The sequence below is a fragment of the Jaculus jaculus genome, chromosome 1, assembly GCF_020740685.1.
Source record: "Jaculus jaculus isolate mJacJac1 chromosome 1, mJacJac1.mat.Y.cur, whole genome shotgun sequence".
Taxonomy (NCBI): Eukaryota; Metazoa; Chordata; class Mammalia; order Rodentia; family Dipodidae; genus Jaculus; species Jaculus jaculus.
In genome coordinates this window covers 160,395,979-160,421,862 of record NC_059102.1, presented here as the reverse complement: position 1 = coordinate 160,421,862, position 25,884 = coordinate 160,395,979, and the positions used below count along the sequence as shown (strand labels likewise).

The following is a 25,884-nucleotide window of genomic DNA, read 5'->3' as shown; positions in this document are numbered from 1 at the left end:
GAGACAGCCCCTAGCCCTAACTAACCAGCTGTCCTGGTTCACCTGAGCCAGTGGTAGGGCCCAGAACCATAAGGTTATAAATACATTTGCAAGAGGAGGGGACACTCTGAGCTGCCTGATCATTTTGGAAATTACAGCTGCTGGTGAGCTTCCCCAAGCCAAGGGGAGAGCCCCCTAGTCTACATGGGGCTCTTTAACCCCTCCAGCTCCTCACCTGGCAGGAGCTCTTTGAACTGTTATTTATTTATTTATTTATTTATTTATTTATTTATTTATTTAAGAGCGACAGACACAGAGAGAAAGACAGATAGAGGAATAGAGAGAGAATGGGCGCGCCAGGGCTACCAGCCTCTGCCAACGAACTCCAGACGCGTGTGCCCCCTTGTGCATCTGGCTAACGTGGGACCTGGGGAACCGAGCCTCGAACCGGGGTCCTTAGGCTTCACAGGCAAGCGCTTAACCGCTAAGCCATCTCTCCAGCCCTGAACTGTTTTTTTTCTCCAGTTTTCCCAGGCCCTCCACATGGGCTCTCAAGCCACATGGCTCTTTGCTTGGTTCTGGGCTTCCCTCACTTGCCTGTGAACCCTAAGAACTCACAGGTCCCATGTAAGCCAGATACACACTGATGCAAGTGTGCAAGGTTGAATATGTGCACAAGGGGATGCATACATCTGTTGTTTGATTGCAGTAGCTAGAGGCCCTGGTGCACCAATATTCTTTCTCTCTTTCTCTCTTTCTCTCTCTCTCTCTCTCTGTCTCTCTCGATCTCTTACATTAAAAAAACAAAAAAGGCCAGCCAGGTGTGGTGGTGCACTTTTTAAAAAATTAACAACTTCCATGATTGTAAAGAATATCCTATGGTAATACCCTCTCTCCCCCCCAGTTTCCCTTTTGAAACTCCATTCTCCATCATATTCCCTCCCCATCTCAATCAGTCTCTCTTTTCTTTTGATGTTATGATCTTTCCCTCCTATTATGAGGTTCTTGTGTAGGTAGTGTCAGGCACTGTCTGAGGTCATGGATATCCAGACCATTTTGTGTTGTAAGTGGCGCACACTTAATCCTAGCACTCAGGAGGCAGAGGTAGGAGGATCACCATGAGTTCGAGGCCACCCTGAGACTATATAGTGAATTCCAGGTCAGCCTGGGCTAAAGCGAGACGCTGCATAAAAAAAAAAAAAAATCCAGGTGTGGTGGGCACACCTGTATTCTTAGCACTGTGGCAACAGAAACCAGGAGGACCCCTAGAACTTGCTGAGTAGCCAATCTAGCCTAATTGGCAAGCTCCAGGCTAATGAGACACTCTGTCTCAAAGGAGGTGGATGCTATTCCTGAGGACAACACCCAAGATCCTCTTGCCACCATACATATATGCACAAGCACACAGGCATGGATTATACAGGAAGCATCCACAGATGAACTTTTTTTTTTTTTCAAGGTAGGGTCTTGCTCTAGCCCAGGCTGACCTGGAATTTACTATGTAGTCTCAGGGTGGCCTTGAACTCATGGCGATCCTCCTACCTCTGCCTACTGAGTGTTGGATTTAAAGGTGTGCACCACCATGCCCAGCCACAGTCGAAGTTTTTAGGAAGGCCACTTTTGCTGGCAGGTGGAGAGTAAACTGTTGGGGAGAGGGTAGAGGCAGACCCTGAGAGCTGCTTGATCAGGTGAGAGGAGGGTGGTCCAAGCCAGGTGGCACCTGTGGAGGTGGCAGGAGGGCCAAATTGCCATCTGTTTGGGAAATGATCTAATGATGTATTGAATGAGGGTATAGGGGGGACTAGGCCAAGGCTAACTTCCAGCTAGTGAGCTTGAGATCTAGGTTAGGGGGGCTACATTTGCACAAATGGGGGAAAGGAACACAACCTCCTTTACGATGCTCTAGGAAAGGACAAAAGCTGATGAGGGAGGGGGAGTCTAGGGTAAAAAGAAAAGAAAAAAGGGTGGCTAGGCAGGCAAAGGGCTAGGAGACAAATAGAGCCTCCCCAATTACCCACAAAACTACAGAAGCAAGACACAGGCTCTCCCTACAGGCACCTAGAAACTGCAGTGGCTCTTCAAAGAGCCATCAAACATGATGATGAGGGGGAGCTGGGGTGATGAGTTGCTCCAGGACTTTCTACATATTGGGACACTGAAGGCCAGGGAAATGGGAAGACTTCCTGGTTGATGAGCCTCATCCTTTCACCGTGTGTGTGTGTGTGTGTGTGTGTGTGTGTGTAAACTGCACACAAACCACGGTCGGTCTTCACTTTCCCTGGGCTTTCTGGATCAGCCCCTCACCTTCTGTCAGTCCCAAACCCTCTGCAAGGCTCATAAATACGCTTCCCCCCCCCCCCCACTCTAGGCAATGCCACCCACAAGGCTGCGCTTCCTGCTTCAGCTCCACTCTTTAACCCCTTTCTGCCGTGTTCTTTCCAGGTATCGATGAAGAGGCTCAATGTAGGATCCTGACAGCGGAGCGCACCGCCCTTACTTCCCCTCGCTCCCACTGCACGCTGCATTAACCTTTTGTTCGAGATGGTGGTGGGTGCTTGCTGGCTCCATCCCAGGCACAGACAGGGTGCAGACCGTACCGCTCCGACCCGATAATCCCGACAGAACGCCAGAAAAATCTGAACTAAATTAGTGACCCGGGGCCACGTCCGGTCCCTGAGTTCAATGCTTGGTCCTGGGCACAGGCCCCTCGCGGCCGGGAGCTGAGCCCTGCCTGCACTGCTAGTTGCCCTGCGCAGCCCGCCGAGTGCCCGGGGATGCTGCACGGCGCGGAGCTGAAGACCCAGACGATGGGAACTACCCAGGAGGCTGCGCCTGGGTCACGTGACAGGCGCCGCACCCTGGAGGTCACTCGGTCACGTGACAGCGGAGCCTGTGAACGTTTTTCTCACGTGACGGAGGCGTCTGGGTACGGACCAATCAGGAGGTGGGGGCGGGGCTGGCCAGGGGCGGCGCGCGGGAAGGGAACTCCGCGCGGCGGCGGCGGTCTCCGGGACCGGTTGATGCCGTCCCCCGGTCCCAGTCGGGTCTCAGGTTAGGCTCGGGTTAGTGCATAGTGCTTCACACCATGAAATGTGTGGTCTCCGGCGGCAACGTGAAGGGTGAGTTTGGACCGTCCTGGCGGTGGGGCATGTGAACCGGCCCGGGGCGCCAGCCGAACCCCTCTCTGCTCTCCTGCCCGCAGTGCTCGGCAAGGCTGTCCACTCGCTGTCCCGAATCGGGGACGAGCTCTACCTGGAACCGTTAGAGGATGGGGTAAGGGGTTAAGGCCAGGGCATGGGGTGGGTGTTGTAATAAGGAGGCCGTAGCCTGGTTTCGGCGCCCGCCGGACCATGCAGGATGATGGTGGGCAAGTATTTCTGCTGTTTGTTTACTCTTCTGTAGTTGAGGTGTCCACTGCGAGGTGGATGTGTGCACAGAGTGCGCTTGCCTTCCCCACAGCGCCCTGTTGCAGGCCAGGTAGGGCTAAAGTAGCTAGGGGGAAGGGCGGGCTTGCAGATCGTCCGCTAGCGGCCAGAGCTGTGGAAGGACTGTGGGGCTTCATTGGGGAAGGTTTGCGCTGCCTGAATGGGGAGGGTTTCTATAGGTGATGGAGGGGGACAATCCTAGGGCATGTGTTAGAATAGCAAGCCAGGAGCTGGAGAGATAGCTCAGCGGTTAAGGCACTTGCCTGCAAAACCTAACGACCCAGTTTCGATTATCCAGTACCCACATAAAGCCAGATGCACAAAGTGGCACATGTATCTGGAGTTGGTTTGTAGCGGCTAGAGGCCCTGGTGCGCCCATATGCATTCTCTCTTTCTCTGTGCTTGAAAATTAGATGTACATATATATACACACACATAATTTTTTTTTTTTCGAGGTGGGGTTTCATGCTAGCTCAGGCTGACCTGGAATTCACTATGTCGTCTCAGGGTGGCCTCGAACTCCAGGGGATCCTCCTACCTCTGCCTCTAGAGTGCTGGGATTAAAGGCATGCACCACCACGCCTGGTTTAATTTTTTTTTTTAATTAAAAATAGCCTGGCATGGTGGCGCATGCCTTTAGTCCCAGCACTCAGAAGGCAAAGGTAGGAGGATAGCCATGAGTTCAAGACCACCCTGAGATGACATGGTGAATTCCAGGTCAGCCTGAGCTAGTGCGAGACCCTACCTTGGAAAACCAAAAAAAGAAAGGAAGGCCGGGCATGGTGGTGCACGCCTTTAATCCCAGCACTCGGGAGGCAGAGGTAGGAGGATTGCTGTGTGTTCGAGGCCACCCTGAGTCTCCATAGTGAATTCCAGGTCAGACTGGGATACAGTGAGACCCTACCTCAGAAAACCAAAAAAAAAAAGAAAGAAAGAAAGAAAGAAAGAAAGAAAAGCGAGCTAGAGGGTGGGTTTGTTGTTGTCCATAATCATATCCTCTTGCCTGCTTTTTGTGGCCCAGCTCTCCCTCCGTACTGTGAACTCTTCTCGTTCTGCCTACGCCTGCTTCCTGTTTGCCCCACTGTTCTTCCAGCAGTACCAGGAGTGCCCCCCTGGTCAGGAGCTCTTGCGCTGTAAGATCCTGATGAAGGTAAGGAGCACCGAGTGATGGGAGCCCCTTTCACAGTATCGCATGCCGGGCCAGTGATGGGTAAGGGGTGGAGAGCTGGTCCATGGAGGCACAGTGCCAGGTTGATGTGTCCTTCCCTGCTCAGTCCTTCCTGTCTGTCTTCCGCTCTCTGGCCTTGGTGGAGAAGACTGTGGAAAAGTGCTGCATCTTCCTGAATGAGAAAAGAAGCCGCCTTGTGGTTCAGCTCCACTGCAAATATGGTGAGTAGGCAGCTGGCTAGCCACCAGGCCCCCCTGACAGGGTCAGAGGGAAGGTTGGCAAGCCCACTGAGACCCTGTCTGCCTATCTAGGGGTTAGGAAGACACACAACCTGTCCTTCCAGGACTGTGAATCCCTACAGGCAGTCTTCAACCCAGCCACGTGCCCCTATGTGCTTCGCGCCCCAGCACGGTGAGTACACCGTGTCATAGGCTCAGTCGGAGTCTTTCTCTTCCATCTTTGGAACTTAGTGTCAACTTAGGACAACTATTTTACCAGGCATGGTAGCAAACACTTGTAATTCTAGCCACTGGGAGATGGAAGTAGGAGGATCAGCAGTTCAAGGTCATCCTTGCTACATAGTCTAGACCAGCCTAAACAACATGAGATCCTGTTTCCAAAAAAGGGCACCTTGTTGATTTTTAAAAAAATTATTATTTGCAAACAGCTAGAAAGAAGAGAGACAGAAAAGGGTGGTTGATGCCAGGGACATTGAGGTTGGTCAAGAAGAGTGAGCAAGGCTCTCCAAGCACAGGGGACTAAATGAGCAAGGCCTGTAAGTGTGTAAATATGAGTGATGGGAGCCCCTTTCAGTGTCGCATGCTGGGCCAGTAATGGGTAAGGCCCTATGTGGGGTGGAGAGCTGGTCCATGGAGGCACAGTGCCAGATTGATGTGTCCTTCCCTGCTCAGTCCTTCCTGTCTGTCTTCCTGGGTGAGCCAGGGCCTCCAGCCACTGCAGATGAACTCCAGATGCATTTGTTACTTTGTGCATCCGGTAGGGTTTCACTGTAGCTCAGGCTAACCTGTAATTCATTATGTAGTCTCAGGGTGGTCTCGAACTCATGGTGATCCACCTGTCTCTGCCTTCCAAGTGCTGGAATTAACAGATGTGCTCCACCATGCCCGGTTTCGTTTTTGATTTTTAAAAACCTTTATTTGGGTTGGAGAGATGGCTTAGTAGTCAAGGTGTTTGCCTGAAAAGTCTAAGGACCCAGGCTTGACTTCTCAGAACCCACTTAAGCCAGACACACAAGGTGGCACATGTGTCTGGAGTTTGTGGGGCTAGAGGCCCTGGTGCACCAATTCTCTCTCTCATTAAAAAAAAAAAAAAAAGGAGGGCTGGAGAGATGGCTTAGCTATTAAGCGCTTGCCTGTGAAGCCTAAGGACCTCAGTTCAAGGCTTGATTCCCCAGGATCCATGTTAGTCAGATGCACAAGGGGGTGCACGCGTCTGGAGTTCGTTTGCAGTGGCTAGAGGCCCTGGCATGCCCATATTCTCTCTCTCTCTCTCTCTCTGCCTCTTTCTCTCTGTTGCTTTCAAATAAATAAAATAAAATAAAAATTATGCCGGGCATGGTGGCGCATGCCTTTAATCCCAGCACTCGGAGGCAGAGGTAGGAGATTTGAGAGAGAATATGGGCACAACAGGGCCGCTTGCAAATGAACTCCAGACCCAAGTGCCATTTTGTGTATTTGGCTTTATGTAGGTACTGGGGAATCAAACCTGAGCCAGGAGGCTTTGCAAGCAAGTGCCTTTAACTGCTGAGCCATCTCCCTAGCTCACCTTTTTGATTTTTTCCTGTAGGGTTTCTGTGTACTTTAAAGACCACTCAGCCAGCCCAGTATACACTTCATTCCTTACCTGGCTCTTTAAAAACAGGCTGTGGCAGAGGGGGGACAGGAGCTTCCTGCCCCATTTTCAGTGTTTCTAGGAGTCTGCCTTCTCTATCCCAGAGGTCTGGCTTAGCTTTTCATCATTCAGCCCTGTTCTGATTCCTCTTCTAGAGAGTACATCTGTGACCTTCCTTCAGATCTCTTGTGTGACCTGAGAGTCTATCCTTTACCTTGTGGTTCAGAGGTTCAAAGCCCTTCTCAGACCTGGTCATTATTTTGGTAGTGTCCCTGTTCAATGGAAACCCCTCTTCCTAACTGTTAAGGTTCTAGCTTGGGGTCTCTAAGCTGTAAGACAGCAGGCTTGACAGAGAAGTTGGGGATCTAGGAAAGGTGATGAAAAATCCCCTAAGAGCTGAGTGTGGTGGTGTGGTGGCGCACGCCTTTAATACCAGCACTCAGGAGGCAGAGGTAGGAGGATCACTGTGAATTGAAGGCCAGCCTGCGACTACAGAATGAGTTCCAGGTCAGCTTGGGATAGAGTATGGGGGCTCTGGTGAAGGCTAAGGTTCCTGAAGACCACCTCAGAGAACACTGGGCTCTCCTCTGCCCCAAGCTGGACATTGCTCCCATCCAGGTAGCCCAAGGTTCCATTCATTTATGAACTGAAAGTTCCTTCTGACGTCTGCTTCCCCAGGGTCTTGTTTAGGTCGCAGTGATCAGAACTCCTTTGGGTAGAGAAGGAGGCAGGGCTATCACCTTGATCTGTGTTTGGAGGCTTTTTCTCTCTCACTAAAAATTAGCATTTGCTTCCCCTTACCTATTTACATTTCTTTCTCTGTGTGTGGGTATGTGCATGCCAGGTTCTCTTGCTGCTACACATGAATGCCCATCTTGCTTTTGGGTTTATGTGGGTGGCTGGGGAATCTGGTCAGTAGGCTTTGCAAGTAAGTGCTTTTAACTTCTGAGTCCTCTGCCTAACCTTTCTTGTTTGTTTTCTTTTTCTTTTTCTTTTTTTTTTTTTTTTTTGTTTTTCAAGGTAGCCCAGGCCTGGAATTCACTATGTAGTCTCAGGCTGGCCTTGAACCTAAAACAATCTTCCTACCTTTGCCTCCCAAGTGCTAGATTAACTCATGGCAATCCTCCTCCTTCCTCCTGAGTGCTGGGGTTAAGGACGTGTGCCACCACACCCAGCTTTTTTTTTTTTTAAAATTTTTAATATAACCTCATTTTTGTCATTATAGCAAAATTGGCTTAGAACTGGATTACTTGGCCCTTTCTCTGATCTCCTCCCAATTCAAAATGCTTGCATCTGTTACTAGCCAGCATTCTCTTAGATCTGCAGTTGGGCTCAATACACTCAAGCCTCAGCACAATCTTTGTAGTTTCAGCTTTTTTCCAGAATATAGCCACCATAACCACTCTGCTTCCTGTCATAACTTCACTGTTCCCAGGCAGAGTCCTTTCCCTCCTTGTACTGGCTCACTTTTTGGGGCTGCACTTTTGGCAGAAAGTCTAGTGAGTTTTAGGAATATTCACCATGTTGGTAGGAGTGCTGTCAGCACTGAAAGCCTATCTTTTTTTTTTTTTTCATTTGGGTTTTCGAGGTAGGGTTTCACTCTAGCCCAGGCTGACCTGGAATTCACTATGTTGTCTCAGGATGGCCTCAAACTCACCAGTGATCCTCCTACCTCTACCTTCCAAGGGTTGGGATTAAAGGTGTGTGCCACCACACTTGGCTTTAGCTACCAGATCAGCCTAGGCTAGTGTGTGTGTGACCCTATCTCAAAAGGGCGGGGGGGGGGGGGGGAGGATGGAAACATGGGTTAGTAGTTAAGGCACTTGCCAGTGGTGCCTAAGGACCCAGGTTCAATTCCCCAGAGCCCAAGTGAGCCAGATGCACATGGTGGCACATGCATCTGGAGTTCATTTGCAGTGGCTAGAGGCCCTGGTGTGTCCATCCTCTCTTTTTCTTTCATAAATAAGTAAAAATATGTTAAAAAAAATAGTAGCTGCAGGGCATGGTGACGCATGCCTTTAATCCCAGCACTTGGGAGGCAGAAGTAGGAGGATCACCATGAGTTCGAGGCCACTCTGAAACTACGTAGTGAATTCAGGTAAACCTGAGCTAGAATGAAACCCTACCTCAAAATCAAACAAGGTAGCTAGGACTAACAAGCATAAACCACGTGCACTCCTCCTTCCCCTCCTGTGCTAGGAATGGGTAAGGACTTTGCCTGGTAGGCAGGCTCTCTCCCAGTGAGTCTCCCTCATCTCCATCCTAAGGGTTTTGAGAGCCACCTTTCTAAAGACCCTTAGAAAAAGGGAATGAGTACGCTCTCCTACCTCTGGACTTCTCTATGCTTGCACTGGCAGTTGCTGCTTCTGTTCATCCATTGCCTTGAAACCTGGCCTGGGGATCGTAGGGATCAGCATGCTAGGTCAGTACAATGCATGTGTGTGCATCTGTCTGCCCTTGTCACAGAGTTCTGGGGGAATCTGTTCTGCCCTTCCCTCCTGCACTGACGGAAGTGACACTGGGCATCGGCAGTGGCCGACGCGTCATCCTGCGCAGCTACCAGGAGGAGGAGGCAGGTGAGCAAGCTGGACATGTCCTGGGATGAGCAGAGCTGGAGGTGGGAAAGTGAGGCCCAGGGACTCAGGATTCTCCTGTGCCTGTCCCTATAGAAAGCACCAGCAAAGCCATGGTGACTGAGATGAGCATTGGGGAAGAAGACTTCCAGCAGTTGCAGGCCCCAGAAGGGGTGGCCATCACCTTCTGTCTCAAGGAATTTCGGGTGAGCTCTCTATCACCACCTCCCTTTCATCCTGCCCAATACAGGCCCTCACTGCCGGCTTCTTCCATCCCAGGGGCTCCTGAACTTTGCAGAGTCAGCAAACTTGCCTCTCAGCATGCACTTTGATGTTCCAGGCAGGTAATTCCAAACTTCTGACAGGGAAGAAGGCAGGGCTTCTAGGATACCTGGAGCAGAGTGTAATGACCTAGCTTGGGTCTTTTTCTCTCACCCAGGCCAGCTATCTTCACCATCGAAGACTCCCTGCTGGATGGACACTTTGTCTTGGCCACACTTTTAGAGACAGACCCACACTCCCAAGACCTGAGCACCCCAGAGCTCCGCCAGCCAGTGCAGCGGCAGGCTCACAGGTTAGGGCATCTACCACACACTCCTCCCTTCAATATACCTCAGCTGGAGCCTGCCTGCCTCTTCCAGATTCTGCACCTCCCCCCAGCACACTTCCTGTCAGGCCCCAGCCCCTACAGTGCTCACAGCTTCCAGCCCCACAGGCTCAGCCTTCATGGTCAGCTGTAGAGACCCCTCCTATCCAGAAGAGTCCCCAAGGTCCTGCTGGCTTCCTTCTCTGGCCGAGGCCTCCCTTCTGAGCCTCCTCCTAAGCCAAGGGATGCTGGGAGGCAGGGAGTTGCTTGGGGTGGGGGAAACAGGTGGCTGGAGGGGCAGGTGGTCTGGGGAGGATGGGCCCAGTGTAGCTAAAGCAGAGCAAGTTTGGTCTGGCTCCTCGCCCAGCAACTCCCTGAGCTCCAGTGCTCTCCAGCAACTGTCCCCTGGGGAGGTGGGGGTTTGAGCCCCAAGTGGCCCCATTCATAGGACTTGCTGCTCCCCTCCCCCAGCGGAGCTAAACTAACCCCCAGGATGCCTCCCTCAGGCCCCTACCTGAACTCTGATCAAAGGGATTCCAGGCCTACCCCCTCCAGGAAGCCCCCACTTAACCCCAGCATCCTCTCCTCTGCAGCCAAATAAGGAAGTAATAAAACCAAGCACTCACCAGAATCTTGAGGCCCCAGGGCCCCCTTAGAGCCCTCCAAGGTGGGGCCTCTCTCTGTACCCCGTTCTTCCATGTTCACTGCTGATACTGTGTCTGCCTACAGCACACCTCACCTGGATGACTTTGCCAATGATGACATTGACTCTTACATGATTGCCATGGAAACCACCGTGGGCAGTGAGGGCTCACGGGTACAGCCCTCCATTTCCCTTCCATCTGGCCCTAAGCCCTCTTTTGATCTCAGCCCCCATTCGGAAGAAGAGACTGAGCCCAATACAGTGCCTGGGACGCCCCCACCCAAGAAGGTAGGGACTGTAGGTGGGGGCAGGGGCTAAGGAAGGGAACAGATCAGAACTCATTGGGCTTCCTTCCTCTGCTCTCTTTCCAGTTCCGCTCACTGTTCTTTGGCTCAATCTTAGCCCCTGTACACTCCCCCCAAGGCCCCAACCCTGTGCTGGCTGAAGACAGCGATGGCGAAGGCTGAGCTGAGAAATCCAAAGGCTGTGTCGGAGACCATGGACCAGAAGCGGCTACAGCCAGTGTCAGGGCGGGGTCTCCCTCCCGAAGGTGGAGGGGCTGTGCTGGGGCTGCTGCCTCTTTCAGGCCCCACCTGACTGGCTGCTCCAGTGCTGCCCAGCTGACCAAGTCTGGCCTGAGTCCTGTCATCTCCCCCAGCCTACAATCAATCATGTCTCTTCCCTGGTCTGATGTGTAACTACCACCTGACAGGTTCCTCACCCCTTTTATCTCAGATCCTCAGGCCAGGCTTCAGCTATCTGGCCAGTGCTGGAAGCCTGCCGCCCTAAGGTTCACCTCCCAGGGGAAGTTAAAAAAAAAAAAAAAATCACAGTGCTGATCATCTCTGGCTATCATGGATTCCTCCCCTGCACTCCAGTCAAACCTCTGGGACCTGTGGCTGGCATACTCTTGCTTTCCCAATACTTTGGCACTGACTTGTAATCCTAAGACTCCAGACATGACAGTGATGCTAGGGTTGCCCTGACTGGGCCTGTGCCCAGCAAGTCTGCTTTCCCATGTGGCTTTATACCAAAGGGCTGCCAAGCCCGCTGTCTGGGACAAGGGAGACAGAGGCCACGGTGAGAATCCAGCTTTGACCTTTATTCAAGAGACCAGATGGGTTGCCCCAGGATTCGGCTGCTAGCCCTGCAGCCATGCAAGGTTGGAGACCCGCAGTCTGGCCTGCCATTGCCCTGAGCTGCAGCCTCGGTCCCAGGATCCCACTTGCAGCCACCGCAGATGCAGGTGGGAGGGAGCCCTGGGGGATTGGACGCTGCTATTGATTCATTAAAAAAGAAAGGAAAAAAAGACACTATCGCTCTGTGATCCCTGTGACGGGTGGGCCTGAGGGGTCCGTGTGACCCATGGCAGCATGATTTCTGTACAATCCATCTGGGACAGAGGGCGGCACAGGGAGGCTATTTCTTGGCTTTGGCAGAGTTGCGGGGTGGGGTGATAGGGCGGCCTCCAGGGTTCAGACCACTGAACTGCCCATACTTCCCCTTGTTCTTGTCAGCGGGCTTGAGGATCTAAGAGAGAAAAAGCTGGTAAGGCTCCAGGTACACAGCCACAGGGCCTGACAGCCTCTCCCCCACACTCACCTGGAAGGAGCACATGAGTGTCTCATCCACACTCATCATGGCACCAGCATTGTCAAATTCGCCACAGTAATTGGGAGCTGAGAAAAGCGTCACCAGTTGCCGCTTGGCAAAGAACTCATAGCCATCTTCTACCACCTGGGCAAGATTGGGAGCAGTTGGATTTGCAAGTCAGGCTTGTCCCTCCCCACCCTGTCCCAGGGTCACCAGCCCACCTGATGTGCTCGGCAAATGAGGTCCAAGTCATGCTTGTGCAGGAACTTGGCCACCACCTCGGCCCCAAAGGTAAAGGAGACTCCACGGTCATTCTCCCCCCAGCCCTGCACGTCCTTGTCAGGGTCAGACCACAGCAGGTCACAAAGCAGGCCCTGGTCAGGCACGTCTGTGGGCCGCATGATGCGCCGAATCTGCTCCATGGACTGCAGGTCTGGGGAGAGGCCTGGCAGGGGGGAGGGATGGATAAAACACTTCCTCAAACAAAAAAGCAAAGACCCCTCCACCCACCCACCCACTCTCGGGAATCAGCCTTTCCTCTTCCTACCACCCTTGTTCTAGTCTCCTGGACTCCTGAAGCCCAGGCGGAAGAACTCATTCCCCTCAGCCTTCAAGTCCTAAACACAAGCACAGATGCCCCTGTTCCAAGGAGCAAAGCTCCCTGAGGAAGGAGTCGCCTGCACCACGCTGAATGCCACAACAGGAAAGGACGCAGCCAAACAGTGGTGTGCAAGGAACTTCCTGTGAGAAGTGACATCCAAGATGAGCCCCAGGAAGAGCTATTCTGGGCAACTGGGAACAGTCCAGCTCCATTCATTCTGAAGGCTCCAAGCATGTGGCCCACACATCCCCTCACTCAGTACCCACCCCACAGCCACACTCACCTCCGTGGCAGCAGAAGATCTTCTCATCTACAATAGCTGCAATGGGCAGGCAGTTGAAGCAATCAGTGAAGGTTTTCCAAAGTTTGATGTTGTAGCGTCTCTTGCCTGCCCAAGGGAAGGAGATGGCTCATGGGAAAGTCTGCCCACCCCACCAAACCCTCAAGATGGCTCAGCCCTTCATAGCATGCTGTGGGTGGTTCTGCCATAGCTGACAGGAAAGCAAGGAAGGCTCAAGCCCTCTACCTCAGCCTGCTCATATCTACCTGGCAGGATTCTGAAGTACCTGAAGGTCCAGAGAGACATGAACTGCAGCCTATCCAACCTGAGCCTTGTCACCCTATGAACAGGACTGGATTAAAACCAGATTGGGTTTCTCTCTGCTTTGGGTCAGCAGAGTCCAGTCCATAGGAATTCTAAGTACTTATGTAAGGGACAGAATCAAGAATAGAACACCTGGTAGGACCTTTGGGAGGCATTAGAAATGGGTAGTCCTCCAGGTACACAGATTCATCAGGCCTGTCTCTTCTAAGTGTCAGGGAGGACAGGAAATGTGGAGGCCTAAGGGGCCCAGTCTATGATCAGGAATCTTTTAGCACCAGGCCAGTGTGAAGGTCCCAGGAAGAGCTGAGAAAGCCGTCCTAGTCCTGGGCAGCCCTCAACATTTAGATCACTCACACTCATCGTAGAAGCCATAGATTCGGTTAATGCTGGCACACTCATGGTTCCCACGAAGCAGGAAGAAATTCTCAGGGTACTTTATCTTATAGGCCAGCAGCAGGCAGATAGTCTCCAAAGACTGCTTGCCCCGGTCTACATAGTCCCCCAAGAAGAGGTAGTTGCTCTCTGGAGGGAAGCCACCATACTCAAACAGCCGGAGAAGGTCGTAGTACTGCCCATGGATGTCACCTGGGAAACCAGGGAAGAAGGTCTCAACTTGAACCTAGGGCGAGGAATGGGCTCAAGGAAGGAGAGATCCAAGACCTGGGGTAGGTGGGGGTGGCGGGTTGCTACTTTCAGAAAACTGAAAGGGTCCTGGGTAAAGGGCTCACCGCAGATCTTGAGGGGGGCCTCCAGCTCCAGAAGAATGGGCTGGCTCAGGAAAATCTCCCGGGATTTGAGGCACAGACCACGGATCTCGTTCTCTGTCAGCTGCACATTCTTACCGGGACGCGAGCCCTGCACTGGGGGGACGGAATGGGGTGTTGGGACGCGACCTCTCAGTCAGGAAGGCACGGGGACCTGGGTCTCCTGGGTTCCTTCCTCGCCCAGAATAGCTGTTGCTGGGGAGCCCCCCGAGAACTCGGCCTCGGGCCTCCCCAATGCAAGACGCCCCCCTCCCCCCCAGCTACCCTGGAGGCCCTCGAGAGGGATCTGTAATCGGGGACCTGCCAGTCACTCGAAATCTGAGTGCTGGGGACTCTTCTTCCCGGCTACGCTTTACAGGTTTCTTTCTCACCCCAAGAACCCAGGCCACCCGTGCGCCCGGGGTCCAGGAGAGGGGGCTGCTCCGTCTGCCGGAGCGCGCCCCAAAGCCCGCGGTGGGGTGGGGTGGGGTGGTGGAGTGGGGGGGGCCGACCGTGGCCACGGGACTTCACGGCCTGTCCCCGCCCAGTCGAAGCTGGCCCTGGGAGCGTCAGGCCCGCCTGCGCGCCACTTCCGGGCCGGGCCGGGGTCCAGGACCCAGCCAGCTCGGACCTTCCCCACCCGGGCCCACCTTCCAGCAGACGCCCGATGATTGAGTCCAGGTTGAGCTTCTCGCTGTCGGACATGGCGGCGCCGCCGCTCCGGCCCAGCAGCTCAGGGCCCGCTCCTGCCTCCCGCCCTCCCGAGCCTCCTTCCGGCCAGGCTCTCCTTCCGCCCGCCCCAGCCCGCCCCCGACCCTCCGCTCCGCCTCCTCGGCAGCCCGCGGCTGCTCCGCGCTCTAGCGCCCCCGCAGGACTAGAAGCGCAGCGGCCGCTAGGCGGCGGGGGGGGGGGCCTAGGGGCGGGGTCTGTATCTTGGGGGCGGAGCCTAAGCGGGGCTGGTGGGCGGGATCAGGAGGGGCGGAGTTGGATCGGCTCCACCCTGGAAGAGTCACCCGAGGTGTTTTGAGGATTGAAGGCCGGAAGTACTGTGCAAGTTGTTTTTGTCTTTGAAAAGCTAATAAGCAGCCCTTAGCGCCCCAGCACTAGGCGGGAGTGTGGTTTGTGAGCGCGTTAATAGCCGTCCCCTCTTGCACTGCGGGGTGAGCCCTCGAGGTGCAGAGAAGGAAGGGCGGCTGCCAAACCCTAGCCTCACATTCGTCTAGGTCCCCATGACCCCCTCCTCCCCTCCAAATAGCTGATCGGACCCAAGGACAACTGCCACGGAACTCTGAGCATGTTTTGGTCCACGTTGCCCTGGTGCCTACGAAACCAAATATACACACTTACGGGTGGGGTTGTTCATGTGTGCGTCCTGGTGCAAGTGTGGAGATTGGAGGACAACTTAAGAGACGTTTGATCCTTTCCTTGCACCATGCTTGGGGCAAGGTCTCTCTCCTTGTTTACTGCTGCATTCTCCGGGCTAGCTGGCCTGCTTTCAGCGGGGATTCTCCTGTCTGCCTTCTTTCTTGCCCCTAGGTACACTGGGGTTACAGAAGCTAGTGCCATAAGGTTCAGCTTTATGGGTATTCTGGGGGTCCAAACTCAGGTATTCACATTTGTGGGGCAAGTGCTTTATCCACTGAGCCAACTCTCCGGCCCCAACATTTAAGTACTATAATTACCTTTTGAGTGGCACAATATTGCATTGTGTTCACGCTAAAGTACTTAGTGTGAGATGAAGAGATGGCTCAGCGGTTAAGGCACTTGCCTGCAGAGCCTAAGGACCCCGGGTTCAATCCTCAGTACCGGCGTAAAGCCAGATGCACAAAAAGGCGCATGCATCTGGAATTTGCAGCAGCTGGAGGCCTTGACGTGCCCATTCTCTGTGTGCCTTTCCTGTCTCTCTCTGCAAATAAATAAATAAAATAATTTTAAGCACTTTGTGTTCTAGGGATGTAGCTCAGGGGGAGAGAGTTTACCTAGCATGTGTTCCACTAAACTGAGGCATGAGGGATGGCTTAGCAGTTAAGGCACTTGCCTGCAAAGCCAAAGGACCCAGGTTTGATTCCCCAGGACCCATGTAAGCCAGATGCACAAGATGTTGCATGCATCTGGAGTTCATTTGCAGTGGCTGGAGGCCCTGGTGTGCCCATTCTCTCTCCCTCTTTCTCTGTCAAATAAATAAATAAAAATAAACAAAAATGATAATAATTTTTGTTTTATTTTGTTTTTTGAGGTAGGGTTTCACTGTAGCACAGGCTGACCTGGAATTCACTATGTAGTCTCAGGGTGGTCTTGAACTCACAGTGATCCTCCTACCACATTCTCTCGAGTGCTGGGATTAAAAGTATGTGTCTTGGGCTTGAGAGATGGCTTAGCAGTTAAGGCATTTGCCTGCAAAGCCAAAGGACCTCAGTTCAATTCCCCAGGACCCACATAAGCCAGATGCACAAGGTGGTGCATATGTCTCGAGTGGCCGGAGGCCCTGACACGCCCATTCTCTCTCTCTCTCTCTCTGCCTGTTTCTCTCTTGCTATCTCAAATAAATAAATAAATAATTTTTTTTTTTAAAGCGTGCATCTCCACACCTGGCCTCACAACCAAAATTCTTATTGGAACCCTCAGTTGAATGTTTTACATCCCAGTAACCTCAAAACTGAGGTTCTTTGCCTCTTCATCTCTGGCAGGCCTGAGGCCCCATCACACCCAGCTCTTAGAAGGTAGGAGGAGCTCGAGGGTTAGGGTACTGGGGCAGGCAGGAAGAGCCTTACAGAGGAAGGGGAACCCCCTACACTTGGGAGGGGCCCCCAACAGGCTGCTGAAACTGAGTCTAAGAAGGAAGTAAGAGGAGGAGGTAAGGTGAAGCAAAGAGGTGAGCTGGGCTGGTGGGGCCAGGGGCCAGGCCTAGGGCTGGGTCTCTGTACAGCAGCCTTGACTTTCTGTCACTTCAGGGCCTAGCTCACTCCCCAGTTAGAGAGGGGATTTAGTGAAATCCCCTGCCACCTAAGTCATCTGATCTCACAGCCAGACACAGGGCTCTGGACAGCTTGCTGGGAACCCCAGCCCCAAACTACCCAGGAATGTCCCCTCCCACTGGCTCTCCTCATGTCTTGCAGTCTGTGGCATTGGGGTCTACAGTGTCATGGCCCAGGCCCTGGGAGAGGAGCTGGTGCCATCGTCTGAGCTACAGGATGACTCCAGTTCTTTGGGGTCTGACTCAGAGCTGAGTGGGCCTGGCCCATATCGCCAGGCGGACCGCTATGGCTTCATTGGGAGCAGCTCAGCAGAGGCAGGGTAAGTAAATGAGGTGAGGGTCAATAGTGGGATATAGGGACTAAGGGCTGAGTTCTAAAGTAAGGCCCAGTCCTAAGGGTCTGAACCCCTGAGAGGAGCAGCCAGGGGGCCAGTGAGACTTAGTGACCCCTGGGGGACTAGGCTAGGGAAGCAGTGAGTGTTCTCAGATTGCAGGTGGAATCCTAAAGTCAGAGGGGTACTGGAGGGAGGGTCCCTGTATGTTCCTTGAACCCCAATCTCTGAGGAACTGCACCCACCCCTGAGGCTTACATTTTTCTCCTGTTAGTCCCTGACCCAGCAACCACAGATCCGTCATAAAATCCATAGCTCTTTAATTGTCTTCCTCATTGTATAGACATGAAAACAGGGCCAGGGCCAGAGACAGACAGAAACTTGTTCCAGATTACATAGCAGATCAGAAATGGAAGGTTCAAACTCAGCATCCTGATTTCCAGTTCAGAGAGCACTGTCTAACCAACTTCCACTCTAAATATGTCCATGTTGGGTGACAGCCAAACAGCCGTTTCCCCAGTACACACCTATCGATTCACTGCTTCAGTTTCTCCTGCTTCTGCCCATGCCCCCACATCCTTTCCTCTACCTGTCACAACCATTGGCATTTCCTGGGTCATAGGTCATCCCCCAAGGCTCCACAGACATCCCTAGGACCGGGAGCTGGGTTTTCCTAGGTAGTCTGGAGCGGACAGATATGGGCTCATGGGAGCAGGTGCCATGTGCCCCTAGGTCGGGTCACCCCCCTGTAGACCTCATCCGCCAACGGGAGATGAAGTGGGTAGAGATGACTTCACACTGGGAGAAGACCATGGCTCGGCGGTACAAGAAGGTGAGGGAAGAGGTGGCCCCGCTGGCCTCTTTGGCTTCTCCCCGCCTCTTCCACTACATCTTAGCAGAACTCACCCTTGGTTTGACCTACAATTTCCTGCCTTTGCTCTTTGCCATCCAAGTGGGGGCCCGGCCAAAGGGAGGCTGTGCTTGGGACTCACCACCAGGAGCAAAGAGACTGACCCAACGCAGCTCCCTGGCTTCGCCCGCCCACAGGTAAAGATTCAGTGCCGGAAGGGGATCCCCTCATCCCTGAGGGCTCGGTGCTGGCCCCTGCTGTGTGGGGCTCAGGTGTGTCAGAAGAACAGCCCCGGCACCTATCAGGTGAGGGAGTTGGCAGTGACCCCCACCTCCATTTCTTAGAGCTTCCTGCCTCCCTGAGCCCTCACATTCACCTGTCTGACACACACAGGAGCTGGTGGCGTCCCCCGGAGACCCACAGTGGATGGAGACCATTGGCAGGGACTTGCACCGCCAGTTCCCTCTGCATGAGATGTTTGTGTCACCCCAGGGTCACGGGTATGAAGCCAATGATGCCCAGTGACTTCAGCCCCCAGCCTAGATGCTTCAGCCTGGTTCTGAGCTTTACATCCTTAATCCAAGGAGACTATAAAGGCCACAGAAGGTGGGAGAGGGATGCCTGAAAGGTTAGCCCTAATGGGATCTTCTGGCACAGGCAGCAGGGGCTCCTGGAGGTACTCAAGGCCTACACCCTTTACCGGCCAGAACAGGGATACTGCCAGGCCCAGGGCCCTGTGGCTGCTGTGCTACTCATGCATCTGCCCCCAGAGGTGAGTAACCTTGACCCTGCTCTCAGACCCTGACGCTCGATCCCTAGTGGGTCCCCAGTGATACCGAGTTCTTAGGGCCATGACCCCCACCCTTGATTCCCAAGTCCTGTTCTAGTGACCCAAGGCCTCGTGTCCACCGGTCCCAGCAAACTTTAGTAAAAAGTCTAATGTCCTTTGCTCTAGGACTCTGGGACCCTTGACCCCAACCCTTCCGGAAGTTTGCACTTTGATATTATGACTATTGATTCTGAACCCTGTGAGCATGCCCAGGTGGGCCAATGATGGCCCCTCACACCGGCTCTTCCCACATCCTATAGTCTCTGACATCATGGCCTTAGCCCTGGGGGAACCACAGGAACCTGGGATGTGAACTCTGGGATACTCCCAACCTTTGCCCAATGAGATCCAACCCCGTGGCCTTCAAATTCAGCACCCTGAGTCCTATGACTTCCAACCTCTCACCCCTGTGACAGACAGGCCAGGAACTGAGCAGGATAGGAGTGTCACCAAATCCAGGCCTCTCTGCCTATTGCCTTACCCCCCCCCCAACCACCCCATGGTCCCTTCTTCAATGGGCACTCACAGGTCTGTGCTCTGCTCTCAGGAGGCCTTCTGGTGTCTGGTACAGATCTGTGAGGTCTATCTCCCTGGCTACTATGGGCCCCACATGGTGAGAGGCTGGGATGGGAGCTGGAGAAGGGGGGGGTGCCCTAGGGACTGAGGGGGCAGAAGCCTGGGGTTTACAGCATTCGCTGGCCAGACTGATGGGCACGGCTGCAGGAGGCTGTACAGTTGGATGCCGACGTGTTCATGGCTTTGCTGCGGAGGCTGCTCCCGCGCGTGCACAAGCACCTGCAGCAGGTGGGCGTCGGACCCCTGCTCTACCTGCCGGAATGGTTCCTTTGCCTCTTCACCCGCTCGCTGCCCTTCCCCACAGTGCTGCGCATCTGGGACACCTTCCTCAGCGAAGGTGAGTGGGGCGCTGGGGTGCTTTTGGGAAGCTAGCCTGATTCTCTTGATTCTGCACCGCTGCCCGTTGCCACTTCCAGCCCTTTTGGGACTCACGTGTGGGCCTGGGTGGCAGGCATGTCACCAGTGGAATGAATTGGAGCTTCTGCCTTGTCGTGAGGATCGCCGTAGGAGGTCAGGAGCTGCCTGGGGCAGGCTTAAGCCTGGGAGGCCTCAGAGGGGGCTCTGGATCATGGCACACAAATGTCACTTATCATGGTGTCTGCGTGGCTCAGGAGGTGGAAGGCTGGAGCATGGTCCACGGTGGTAAAAGGCACTCCTTCCTCCTTAGAGCCTCGGAGCACTCGGGTTCTCGCTGTGCAGCCAAGCACCAGGCCGGGCTGGCAATGACAGCCGGGAATACCTGAATGTGCAAGACCTTGTCGGTGGGGGTGGGAGGTGACGGTAAGCAAATTAAGAAGACATTTATAGAATGTCATAAGTGCCGTCAAGAAAATAAATACAGGGATGTGACAGAGAGTGTCAAGAGAGCATCAGGAAGTTGCTATTTTCAAGCTGTTGCAGGCTGCTCTTTGGAGGAGGTGAACTTGAAGGGGTGTGGGAGGAAGCTGGAGACCGGGGCTCAGCCTCTGCTGACTCAGGAGGGAGGGTGTAGCAAGGTAAAAGTGGAGAGGGGAGTGCTGGGGGAATTGGCTAGAGCCAAGCCAAAGTCTGGGCCTTTGGGGGCTCTGCGTTGATACCAGTGCCTCTCCATCAGTGACCTACTTGAAGTGCATGTGGTGATGTTCAAAGATCTCTCCTATGAAAGGCCTGAAATCAGTCTGTACAGATGGCTTCAGGCCCTCCACACACAGGGAGAAACCCTAATGGGTTAGCGCTGTGGTCACAGTATCATCTCCCGTCTAGCCTCTGACCCCAAGGGCAGGACTGATCATGGTGGCCTCACCCATTCCTGCCTCTCCACCTGAAGACAGTGCTCCCCCTACTGCCTTTAATAGCGGACGATGACATCAGCAGTGGCAGTTATTCCTTTACAAGTCACAGTTGTCACAGTCTCACTGGCCCCTGGCTGCTCCTCCCAGTGGCACAGAGGCTGCCAGAAAGGATTGTGAGGCCCCAGGACTCGCCAAGGTCACAGTGTATGTGTGTACCCATGCACATGAATCCCGTGTTCTTGGTTTAGGAAGGACAGAAGATCTGCCAAGAGCCTTTCTAGAATTAGAATGTGGTAGACTCAAGCTGGGAAGGCCTTAACAGGTGTCCACTCAGCCATTCTTTGCAGAGACAACAATGCTGAGGTCCAGAGAAGGCATGACATGAGATTGTCAGTAACTTTGGGCTCCTAGCTGGCTCCTTTGTCTAGAAGTATTTGGGCTCCTAAGACTGGGTTGACCCCTGAAGGAACTTGTGCCCCAGAATTACAGTCTTTCTGTCAGGCATGATAACTCACATCTTTAGTCCAGCGCACCAGAGGCTGAGGCAGAATTACTGTGAGTTTGAGGCAAGCCTAGGTCTACGTAGTGAATTCTAGACCAGCCTGGGCTATAGTAATGAGATCCTGTCTCAAAAACAAAACAAAACAACCAAACATAGTAGCATACATTTGTAATTCCTGGGATTGGGAGGCAGAGGCAGGAAGATGACTGTAAGTTTAAAGCCAGCCTTGTCTACATAGTTTGTTGCAGCCTGGGCTACGTGAAATCCTATCTCAAAAAAAAAAAAAATCCAAAAGACCTGGGGCTGTACTATAATTGGTACAGTGCTTGCTGAGCATGCAGGAAGTCCTGGGTTCTATCCTAGGCACCACATTAACAGGGCACAGTGGTACACACCTGTACTCCCAGCACTTGGAGGGAGGTAAAGGTCTACATAGGTAGTTGAAGGCCAGACTGGAACACATGAGACCCTGTGTCAGAAGCCAACAAACAGACACTTCAGTCTTTTTTTTTTTTAAATTTTTTATTTGTTTATTTGAGAGCGACAGACACAGAGAGAAAGACAGATAGAGGGAGAGAGAGAATGGGCGCGCCAGGGCTTCCAGCCTCTGCAAACGAACTCCAGACGCGTGCGCCCCCTTGTGCATCTGGCTAACGTGGGACCTGGGGAACCGAGCCTCGAACCGGGGTCCTTAGGCTTCACAGGCAAGCGCTTAACCACCAAGCCATCTCTCCAGCCCGCTTCAGTCTTCTTTAGTCATTGCTTCTGACCTGAGTTGGGGTAGGGCAGAGCTACAGGTAGGTAGACGGAGTGTGTCTAAGGCAGGTTCAGATGTAGAACCAAGGAGCGTGGGCTGTCCTCTTCAGTGAGTGAGCCACTCTTGTCCCCCTTCTCCAGGAGCCAAGGTGCTGTTCCGTGTGGGGCTGACCCTGATGCGCCTGGCACTGGGCACTGCTGAGCAGCGCGCCGCCTGCCCAGGGCTCCTGGAGACCCTCGGGGCTCTGCGTGCCATCCCGGCTGGCCAGCTGCAGGAGGAGACCTTCATGTCCCAGGTGGGTATCCCTTCCTCATATCCTCAGTTCCTGCTGCACAGGTCGGGGAAACTGGGCCAAAGTGAGAAATGGGACTCCGTTCCTGGCCTCTGCGCTGCTGGGAACGTGAAAACCCGGGTCTCAAGCGGCTTTCTCTTGCTCCCCCAATAAGGCTGCCCGCAGCTCTCTCGGTCCTCAGCCACTTCCTGGGGCTGTGCGCCGCCCGCCCCGTGGGGACCTCAGGGTTTCCTGCTCCTCCCACCTCCATAGTCGGGCTAAGTCGGCACCAACTGTTCCCCACAGGTGCATAGTGTGGCCCTGTCTGAGCGAGACCTGCAGCGGGAAATCAGAGTCCAGCTGGCTCAGCTGCCCAAGTCATCACCTGGACCAGCCCCTCAGCCACAGACTCGCCTTTCTGGGGCCCAGGCCATCTTTGAGTCTCAGCAGCTGGCAGGCGTGCGAGGAGGCACCAAGCCTGAGATACCCCGAATTGTGGTGCAGCCCCCGGAGGAGCCCAGGCCACCACGACGCAAACCCCAAACCCGTGGCAAGACTTTCCATGGGCTCCTGACGCGAGCCCGGGGACCCCCTATTGAGGGTGCCCCCAGATCCCACAGAGGCTCCACCTCTTTCCTAGACACCCGCTTCTGAGGGTGCCATGCACTCAGTGCCACCGAATCCTAATCATTCTTCTGGCTGATGCCAGCCCCACCAATGGGTATAGCAGTTGACTGCTGGGCTGTGGTGACTCAGCAAGGACCACACACTGGGGGAGGGGAGAGTCCCCATTTTACTGACTGTGTCAGGCGCAAAGATAAAAGAATGCCACCGAGTGGGATTTGGGGGAGCCAGGTTGGATATCCAATCATGAAGCCACCTGGTGCCCGGCTCTTACCAGCATCAAAGCCAACACTGAAGGAATGTGGAGGTGAGGCCTCTGGCTGTACCGAGAGACCCCAAGAGCTTTTGCTGTGGGGTGGAGGTTGTGCTCAAATAAAGTCTGAGCAGAGGCTTGGATAGAGTTGGATCAAATGCCCACTACACGCACCCCTCCCCTCTTGCCCTCACCCATCCGTCCAGCCGTGCTCACAACTTGGGGACACACCAAGGCTGCCCATTGGCTGCTGGGGTAGGTGTTTACAAGCTACAGGAGTCAATTATAAGCCGGCTGGTCCCAGCCTCTGGGGGACAGATCAAGCTACTTTCCTTGCCAGAGGCAGGCTCCCCAATGGAGGCTGGGCCCAGAAGAGGGTCTCTAGCCCCTATTCTGTGTCGTTTTCCCTGCTCAGGCCTCTTTTGGGTGTGTGTAGGGGGGAGAACTCTAACGCAAGTTGGCCTCCCCAGCCAAGTTCCTGCTCCCATCTGTCAGAGTCACACAAGAACAAAGGCCTAGTGTGCCCAGGACAAAGGAGAAAGGTCCTCCTGGCCCTTGCCCCTCCCTGAGCCCTGGTGTACCCCCTTAGGACCGCCACCATGGAAACCCCTTCCCACACTCACTAATTGCCCCCGTGGGTGCCTGGGACATGAGCCATCGTCAAAACGACAGGGCTGGTTCCTAATGCTAGCTTCTTGTCCCCACATCGCCTACTCCCAGTGGTTCTGCCTCCCTGGGTGGCTCTCGGCACCTTACAGGTTGGGGAGTGAGGCAGGAGACGGCAAGAAAGATCTGGAGTTCAATCTTCCCGTCCCAGTGGTTATAGAAATGAAAGCAGAGGACAGGCAAGGTTTTCATGGGGGTGGGTTCGGTATAAGGAGATAGCATTGACTGAAAGAGAAACCAGATGTCCCCCTCTGAAGGAAGCAGCAAGCTCTTGTGGGGATATGGGCTAGGATTTGGTAGTCTCCCACTGGTCATGAGTGCGGTTTTCTTTGAGAAATGTCTTCTCTGGGGCTGGGGCTGGGGCTGAAGCTCAGTTGGCAGAATGCTTGCTTAGCATGCACCGCGTCCTGCTTTGATCCCTGTAAAACTGGGTATGGTGGTACATGCCTGTTACCCCAGCACTTGGGAGATGGAGGAAAAAGAATCAGAAGTTCAAGGTCATGGTCGGCTACCCTAGTCATTACACACATACACGCTTAGGGGCAATAGGTAGTAGGTCAAGACCAGAGAGTTTATCTACCTTTCATCCCTGTGGTGGTCTCTTTCTCAGCTTTGCTGAGACTAGCATGACTCCAGTCAGAGCTGGACCTAGAATGTCCTAGTGACAAGGACACAAGCTGCAGGAATGAACTCTGTGAGCCAGGCACGGTGGAGCACATCTGTAATCCTAAAACTTGTGAGTTGGAGACAGGTCAACTAGGAGTTCAAGGCCAGGGCTAGAGCTAGAAAGATGGCTTAGTAGTTCAGGCACTTTCCTGCGAAGCCTAAGACTTCAGGACCCAGGTTTGACTCCCCAGAACCCACATAAGCCAGAGGTACAAGGTTATGCATGTGCACAAGGTGGCGTACACGTCTGGAGCTCTTTTGCAGCAGCTGGAGGCCCTGGCATGCCCATATATTATCTTTCTCTCTTCCTCTTTCTCAAATAAATAAGATATATATATATGAATGACCTAGAATAGCTGAGCCTGGTGGTGCAGGCCTGTCATCCCAACTACTTGGGAGGCTGAAACAGGAGGATCACAAGTTCAAGTCCTGCCTGGCCTATGGAATGAGTTCAAGGCCAGTTTGGAAAACTTAAGTAGACCCTATATCAAAATAAAAACATAAGGGCTGGAGAGATGTTTTAACAGTTAAGGCGCTTGCCTGTGAAGCCCAAGGATGCAGGTTAAATTCCCCATAACTTACATAAGCCAGATATGCAAGGTGGTACGCATGTATCTGGAGTTTGTTTGCAGTGGCTAGAGGCCCTGGTGTGCCTATTCTTCCTCTCATTCTCTCTCTCCCCTCTCTCTCTCTGCCTCTTTCTCTCATAAACAAACAAACAAAAAAATATTTAAAAATAATTAAAATAGGGCTAGAGAGATGGCTTAGCAGTTAAGGTGTTTGCCTGCAAAGCCAAAGGATCCTGGTTCGAGTCTCCAGGACCCATGTAAGCCAGATACACAAGGGGCACGTGCATCTGGAGTTAGTCTGCAGTGGCTGAAGGCCCTGGCACCCTCACTATCATTCTCTTTCTTTATCTCTCTCTCTCTCTCTCTCTCCCTGCCTCTTTTTTTCTCTCAAATAAATAAATAAATTATATTTTAAAATAAATAAAATAAAAACATAAAACAAGGGCTGGGAATATAGCTCAGTGATAAAAACACTTGCCTGGCATGTACCATACCCTGGATTCCATCTCCACTATCATGAGAAAAAAATTTTAAAGATCTAGAGGAGCTTTTGTGGCCCCCTTCCTCCCTCCTCCCACCCAGTGGAGTACCCGCCGCTTAACAATAATGGGCTCAGGAGCTGGGGAGATGGCGCGCTCTGAAAGCGCGAGGACTGGAGTTCATATCTCTAGCGCCCACGTGGGAAGAGTAGTCCTCCTACAATCCCAGGCAGACATGGAATCTTGGGGCAAGCTGGCTAGCTAGACTAGCCAAATCAGTGAGCCCTGGATTCAGGAAAGAAGAGATCTTGCCTTCATAAATAAGTTGGAGAGCCATCAAGGAAGACAACCTCTGGCCTCCATACATATGTGGGTACACGTGTGCCTGTGCCCACACATATCTAAGCATGCATACACACACACACACACACAAATGGCCTTGGGCTGGAGAGATGGCTTAGTGGTTGGGGTGCTTGCCTGTGAAGCCTAAGGACCCATG

At 53.4% G+C, this 25,884-nt stretch overlaps 3 protein-coding genes across 7 annotated transcripts; 2 read left to right on the top strand and 1 right to left on the bottom strand.

The window, feature by feature from the left end:
• The first annotated feature begins 2,948 nt into the window (after window positions 1-2,948).
• Window positions 2,949-11,102, top strand: Rad9a (RAD9 checkpoint clamp component A). 4 transcript variants are annotated; one of them, XM_045158865.1, is made up of 11 exons: window positions 2,949-3,098; window positions 3,182-3,252; window positions 4,426-4,554; window positions 4,721-4,793; window positions 4,884-4,983; window positions 8,890-8,999; window positions 9,093-9,202; window positions 9,276-9,340; window positions 9,436-9,570; window positions 10,312-10,513; window positions 10,597-11,102. In XM_045158865.1, exons 1-11 carry the CDS (start codon window positions 3,065-3,067, stop codon window positions 10,690-10,692), a joined length of 1,125 nt encoding a protein of 374 aa, XP_045014800.1. In that variant the 5' UTR covers window positions 2,949-3,064; the 3' UTR covers window positions 10,693-11,102. The 4 variants fall into 4 exon arrangements, with proteins under 4 accessions (XP_045014800.1, XP_004656806.1, XP_045014805.1 ...); XM_004656749.2 differs by having other exon boundaries at window positions 4,679-4,793; XM_045158870.1 differs by lacking the exon at window positions 9,093-9,202 and having other exon boundaries at window positions 4,679-4,793; window positions 9,247-9,340.
• Window positions 11,103-11,306: 204 nt separating this feature from the next.
• Window positions 11,307-14,538, bottom strand: Ppp1ca (protein phosphatase 1 catalytic subunit alpha). The gene is made up of 7 exons (XM_004656752.3): window positions 14,417-14,538; window positions 13,752-13,883; window positions 13,378-13,608; window positions 12,703-12,807; window positions 12,040-12,263; window positions 11,828-11,962; window positions 11,307-11,755 (listed from the first exon to the last, which is right to left on the bottom strand). The coding sequence occupies exons 1-7, from the start codon at window positions 14,469-14,471 to the stop codon at window positions 11,645-11,647; spliced, it is 993 nt and encodes a 330-aa protein (XP_004656809.1). The 5' UTR covers window positions 14,472-14,538; the 3' UTR covers window positions 11,307-11,644.
• Window positions 14,539-16,908: 2,370 nt separating this feature from the next.
• Window positions 16,909-23,036, top strand: Tbc1d10c (TBC1 domain family member 10C). 2 transcript variants are annotated; one of them, XM_045141835.1, is made up of 10 exons: window positions 16,909-17,060; window positions 17,805-17,904; window positions 18,120-18,227; window positions 18,316-18,422; window positions 18,580-18,694; window positions 18,799-18,825; window positions 19,299-19,364; window positions 19,475-19,664; window positions 21,998-22,152; window positions 22,435-23,036. In XM_045141835.1, the coding sequence occupies exons 1-10, from the start codon at window positions 16,909-16,911 to the stop codon at window positions 22,780-22,782; spliced, it is 1,368 nt and encodes a 455-aa protein (XP_044997770.1). In that variant the 3' UTR covers window positions 22,783-23,036. The 2 variants fall into 2 exon arrangements, with proteins under 2 accessions (XP_044997770.1, XP_004656807.2); XM_004656750.2 differs by lacking the exon at window positions 18,799-18,825.
• Window positions 23,037-25,884: the final 2,848 nt, after the last annotated feature.

Bases quoted from the DNA above. Each gene is read 5' to 3' on its own strand.
- Ppp1ca (XM_004656752.3), bottom strand. From the start codon at position 14,471: ATGTCCGACAGCGAGAAGCTCAACCTGGACTCAATCATCGGGCGTCTG. The intron at 13,884-14,416 runs GTGGGCCCGGGT...CCGTCCCCCCAG, and splicing joins CATCGGGCGTCTGCTGGAAG to TGCAGGGCTCGCGTCCCGGT. The intron at 12,808-13,377 runs GTGAGTGATCTA...TCCCTTGGGCAG, and splicing joins CTATGGCTTCTACGATGAGT to GCAAGAGACGCTACAACATC.
- Rad9a (XM_004656749.2), top strand. From the start codon at position 3,065: ATGAAATGTGTGGTCTCCGGCGGCAACGTGAAGG. The intron at 3,253-4,425 runs GTAAGGGGTTAA...TTTGTGGCCCAG, and splicing joins TGGAACCGTTAGAGGATGGG to CTCTCCCTCCGTACTGTGAA. The intron at 9,000-9,092 runs GTGAGCAAGCTG...CTGTCCCTATAG, and splicing joins CTACCAGGAGGAGGAGGCAG to AAAGCACCAGCAAAGCCATG.
- Tbc1d10c (XM_045141835.1), top strand. From the start codon at position 16,909: ATGGCCCAGGCCCTGGGAGAGGAGCTGGTGCCATCGTCTGAGCTACAG. The intron at 17,061-17,804 runs GTAAGTAAATGA...ATGTGCCCCTAG, and splicing joins AGCAGCTCAGCAGAGGCAGG to GTCGGGTCACCCCCCTGTAG. The intron at 18,695-18,798 runs GTGAGTAACCTT...TTGATTCCCAAG, and splicing joins TCATGCATCTGCCCCCAGAG to TCCTGTTCTAGTGACCCAAG.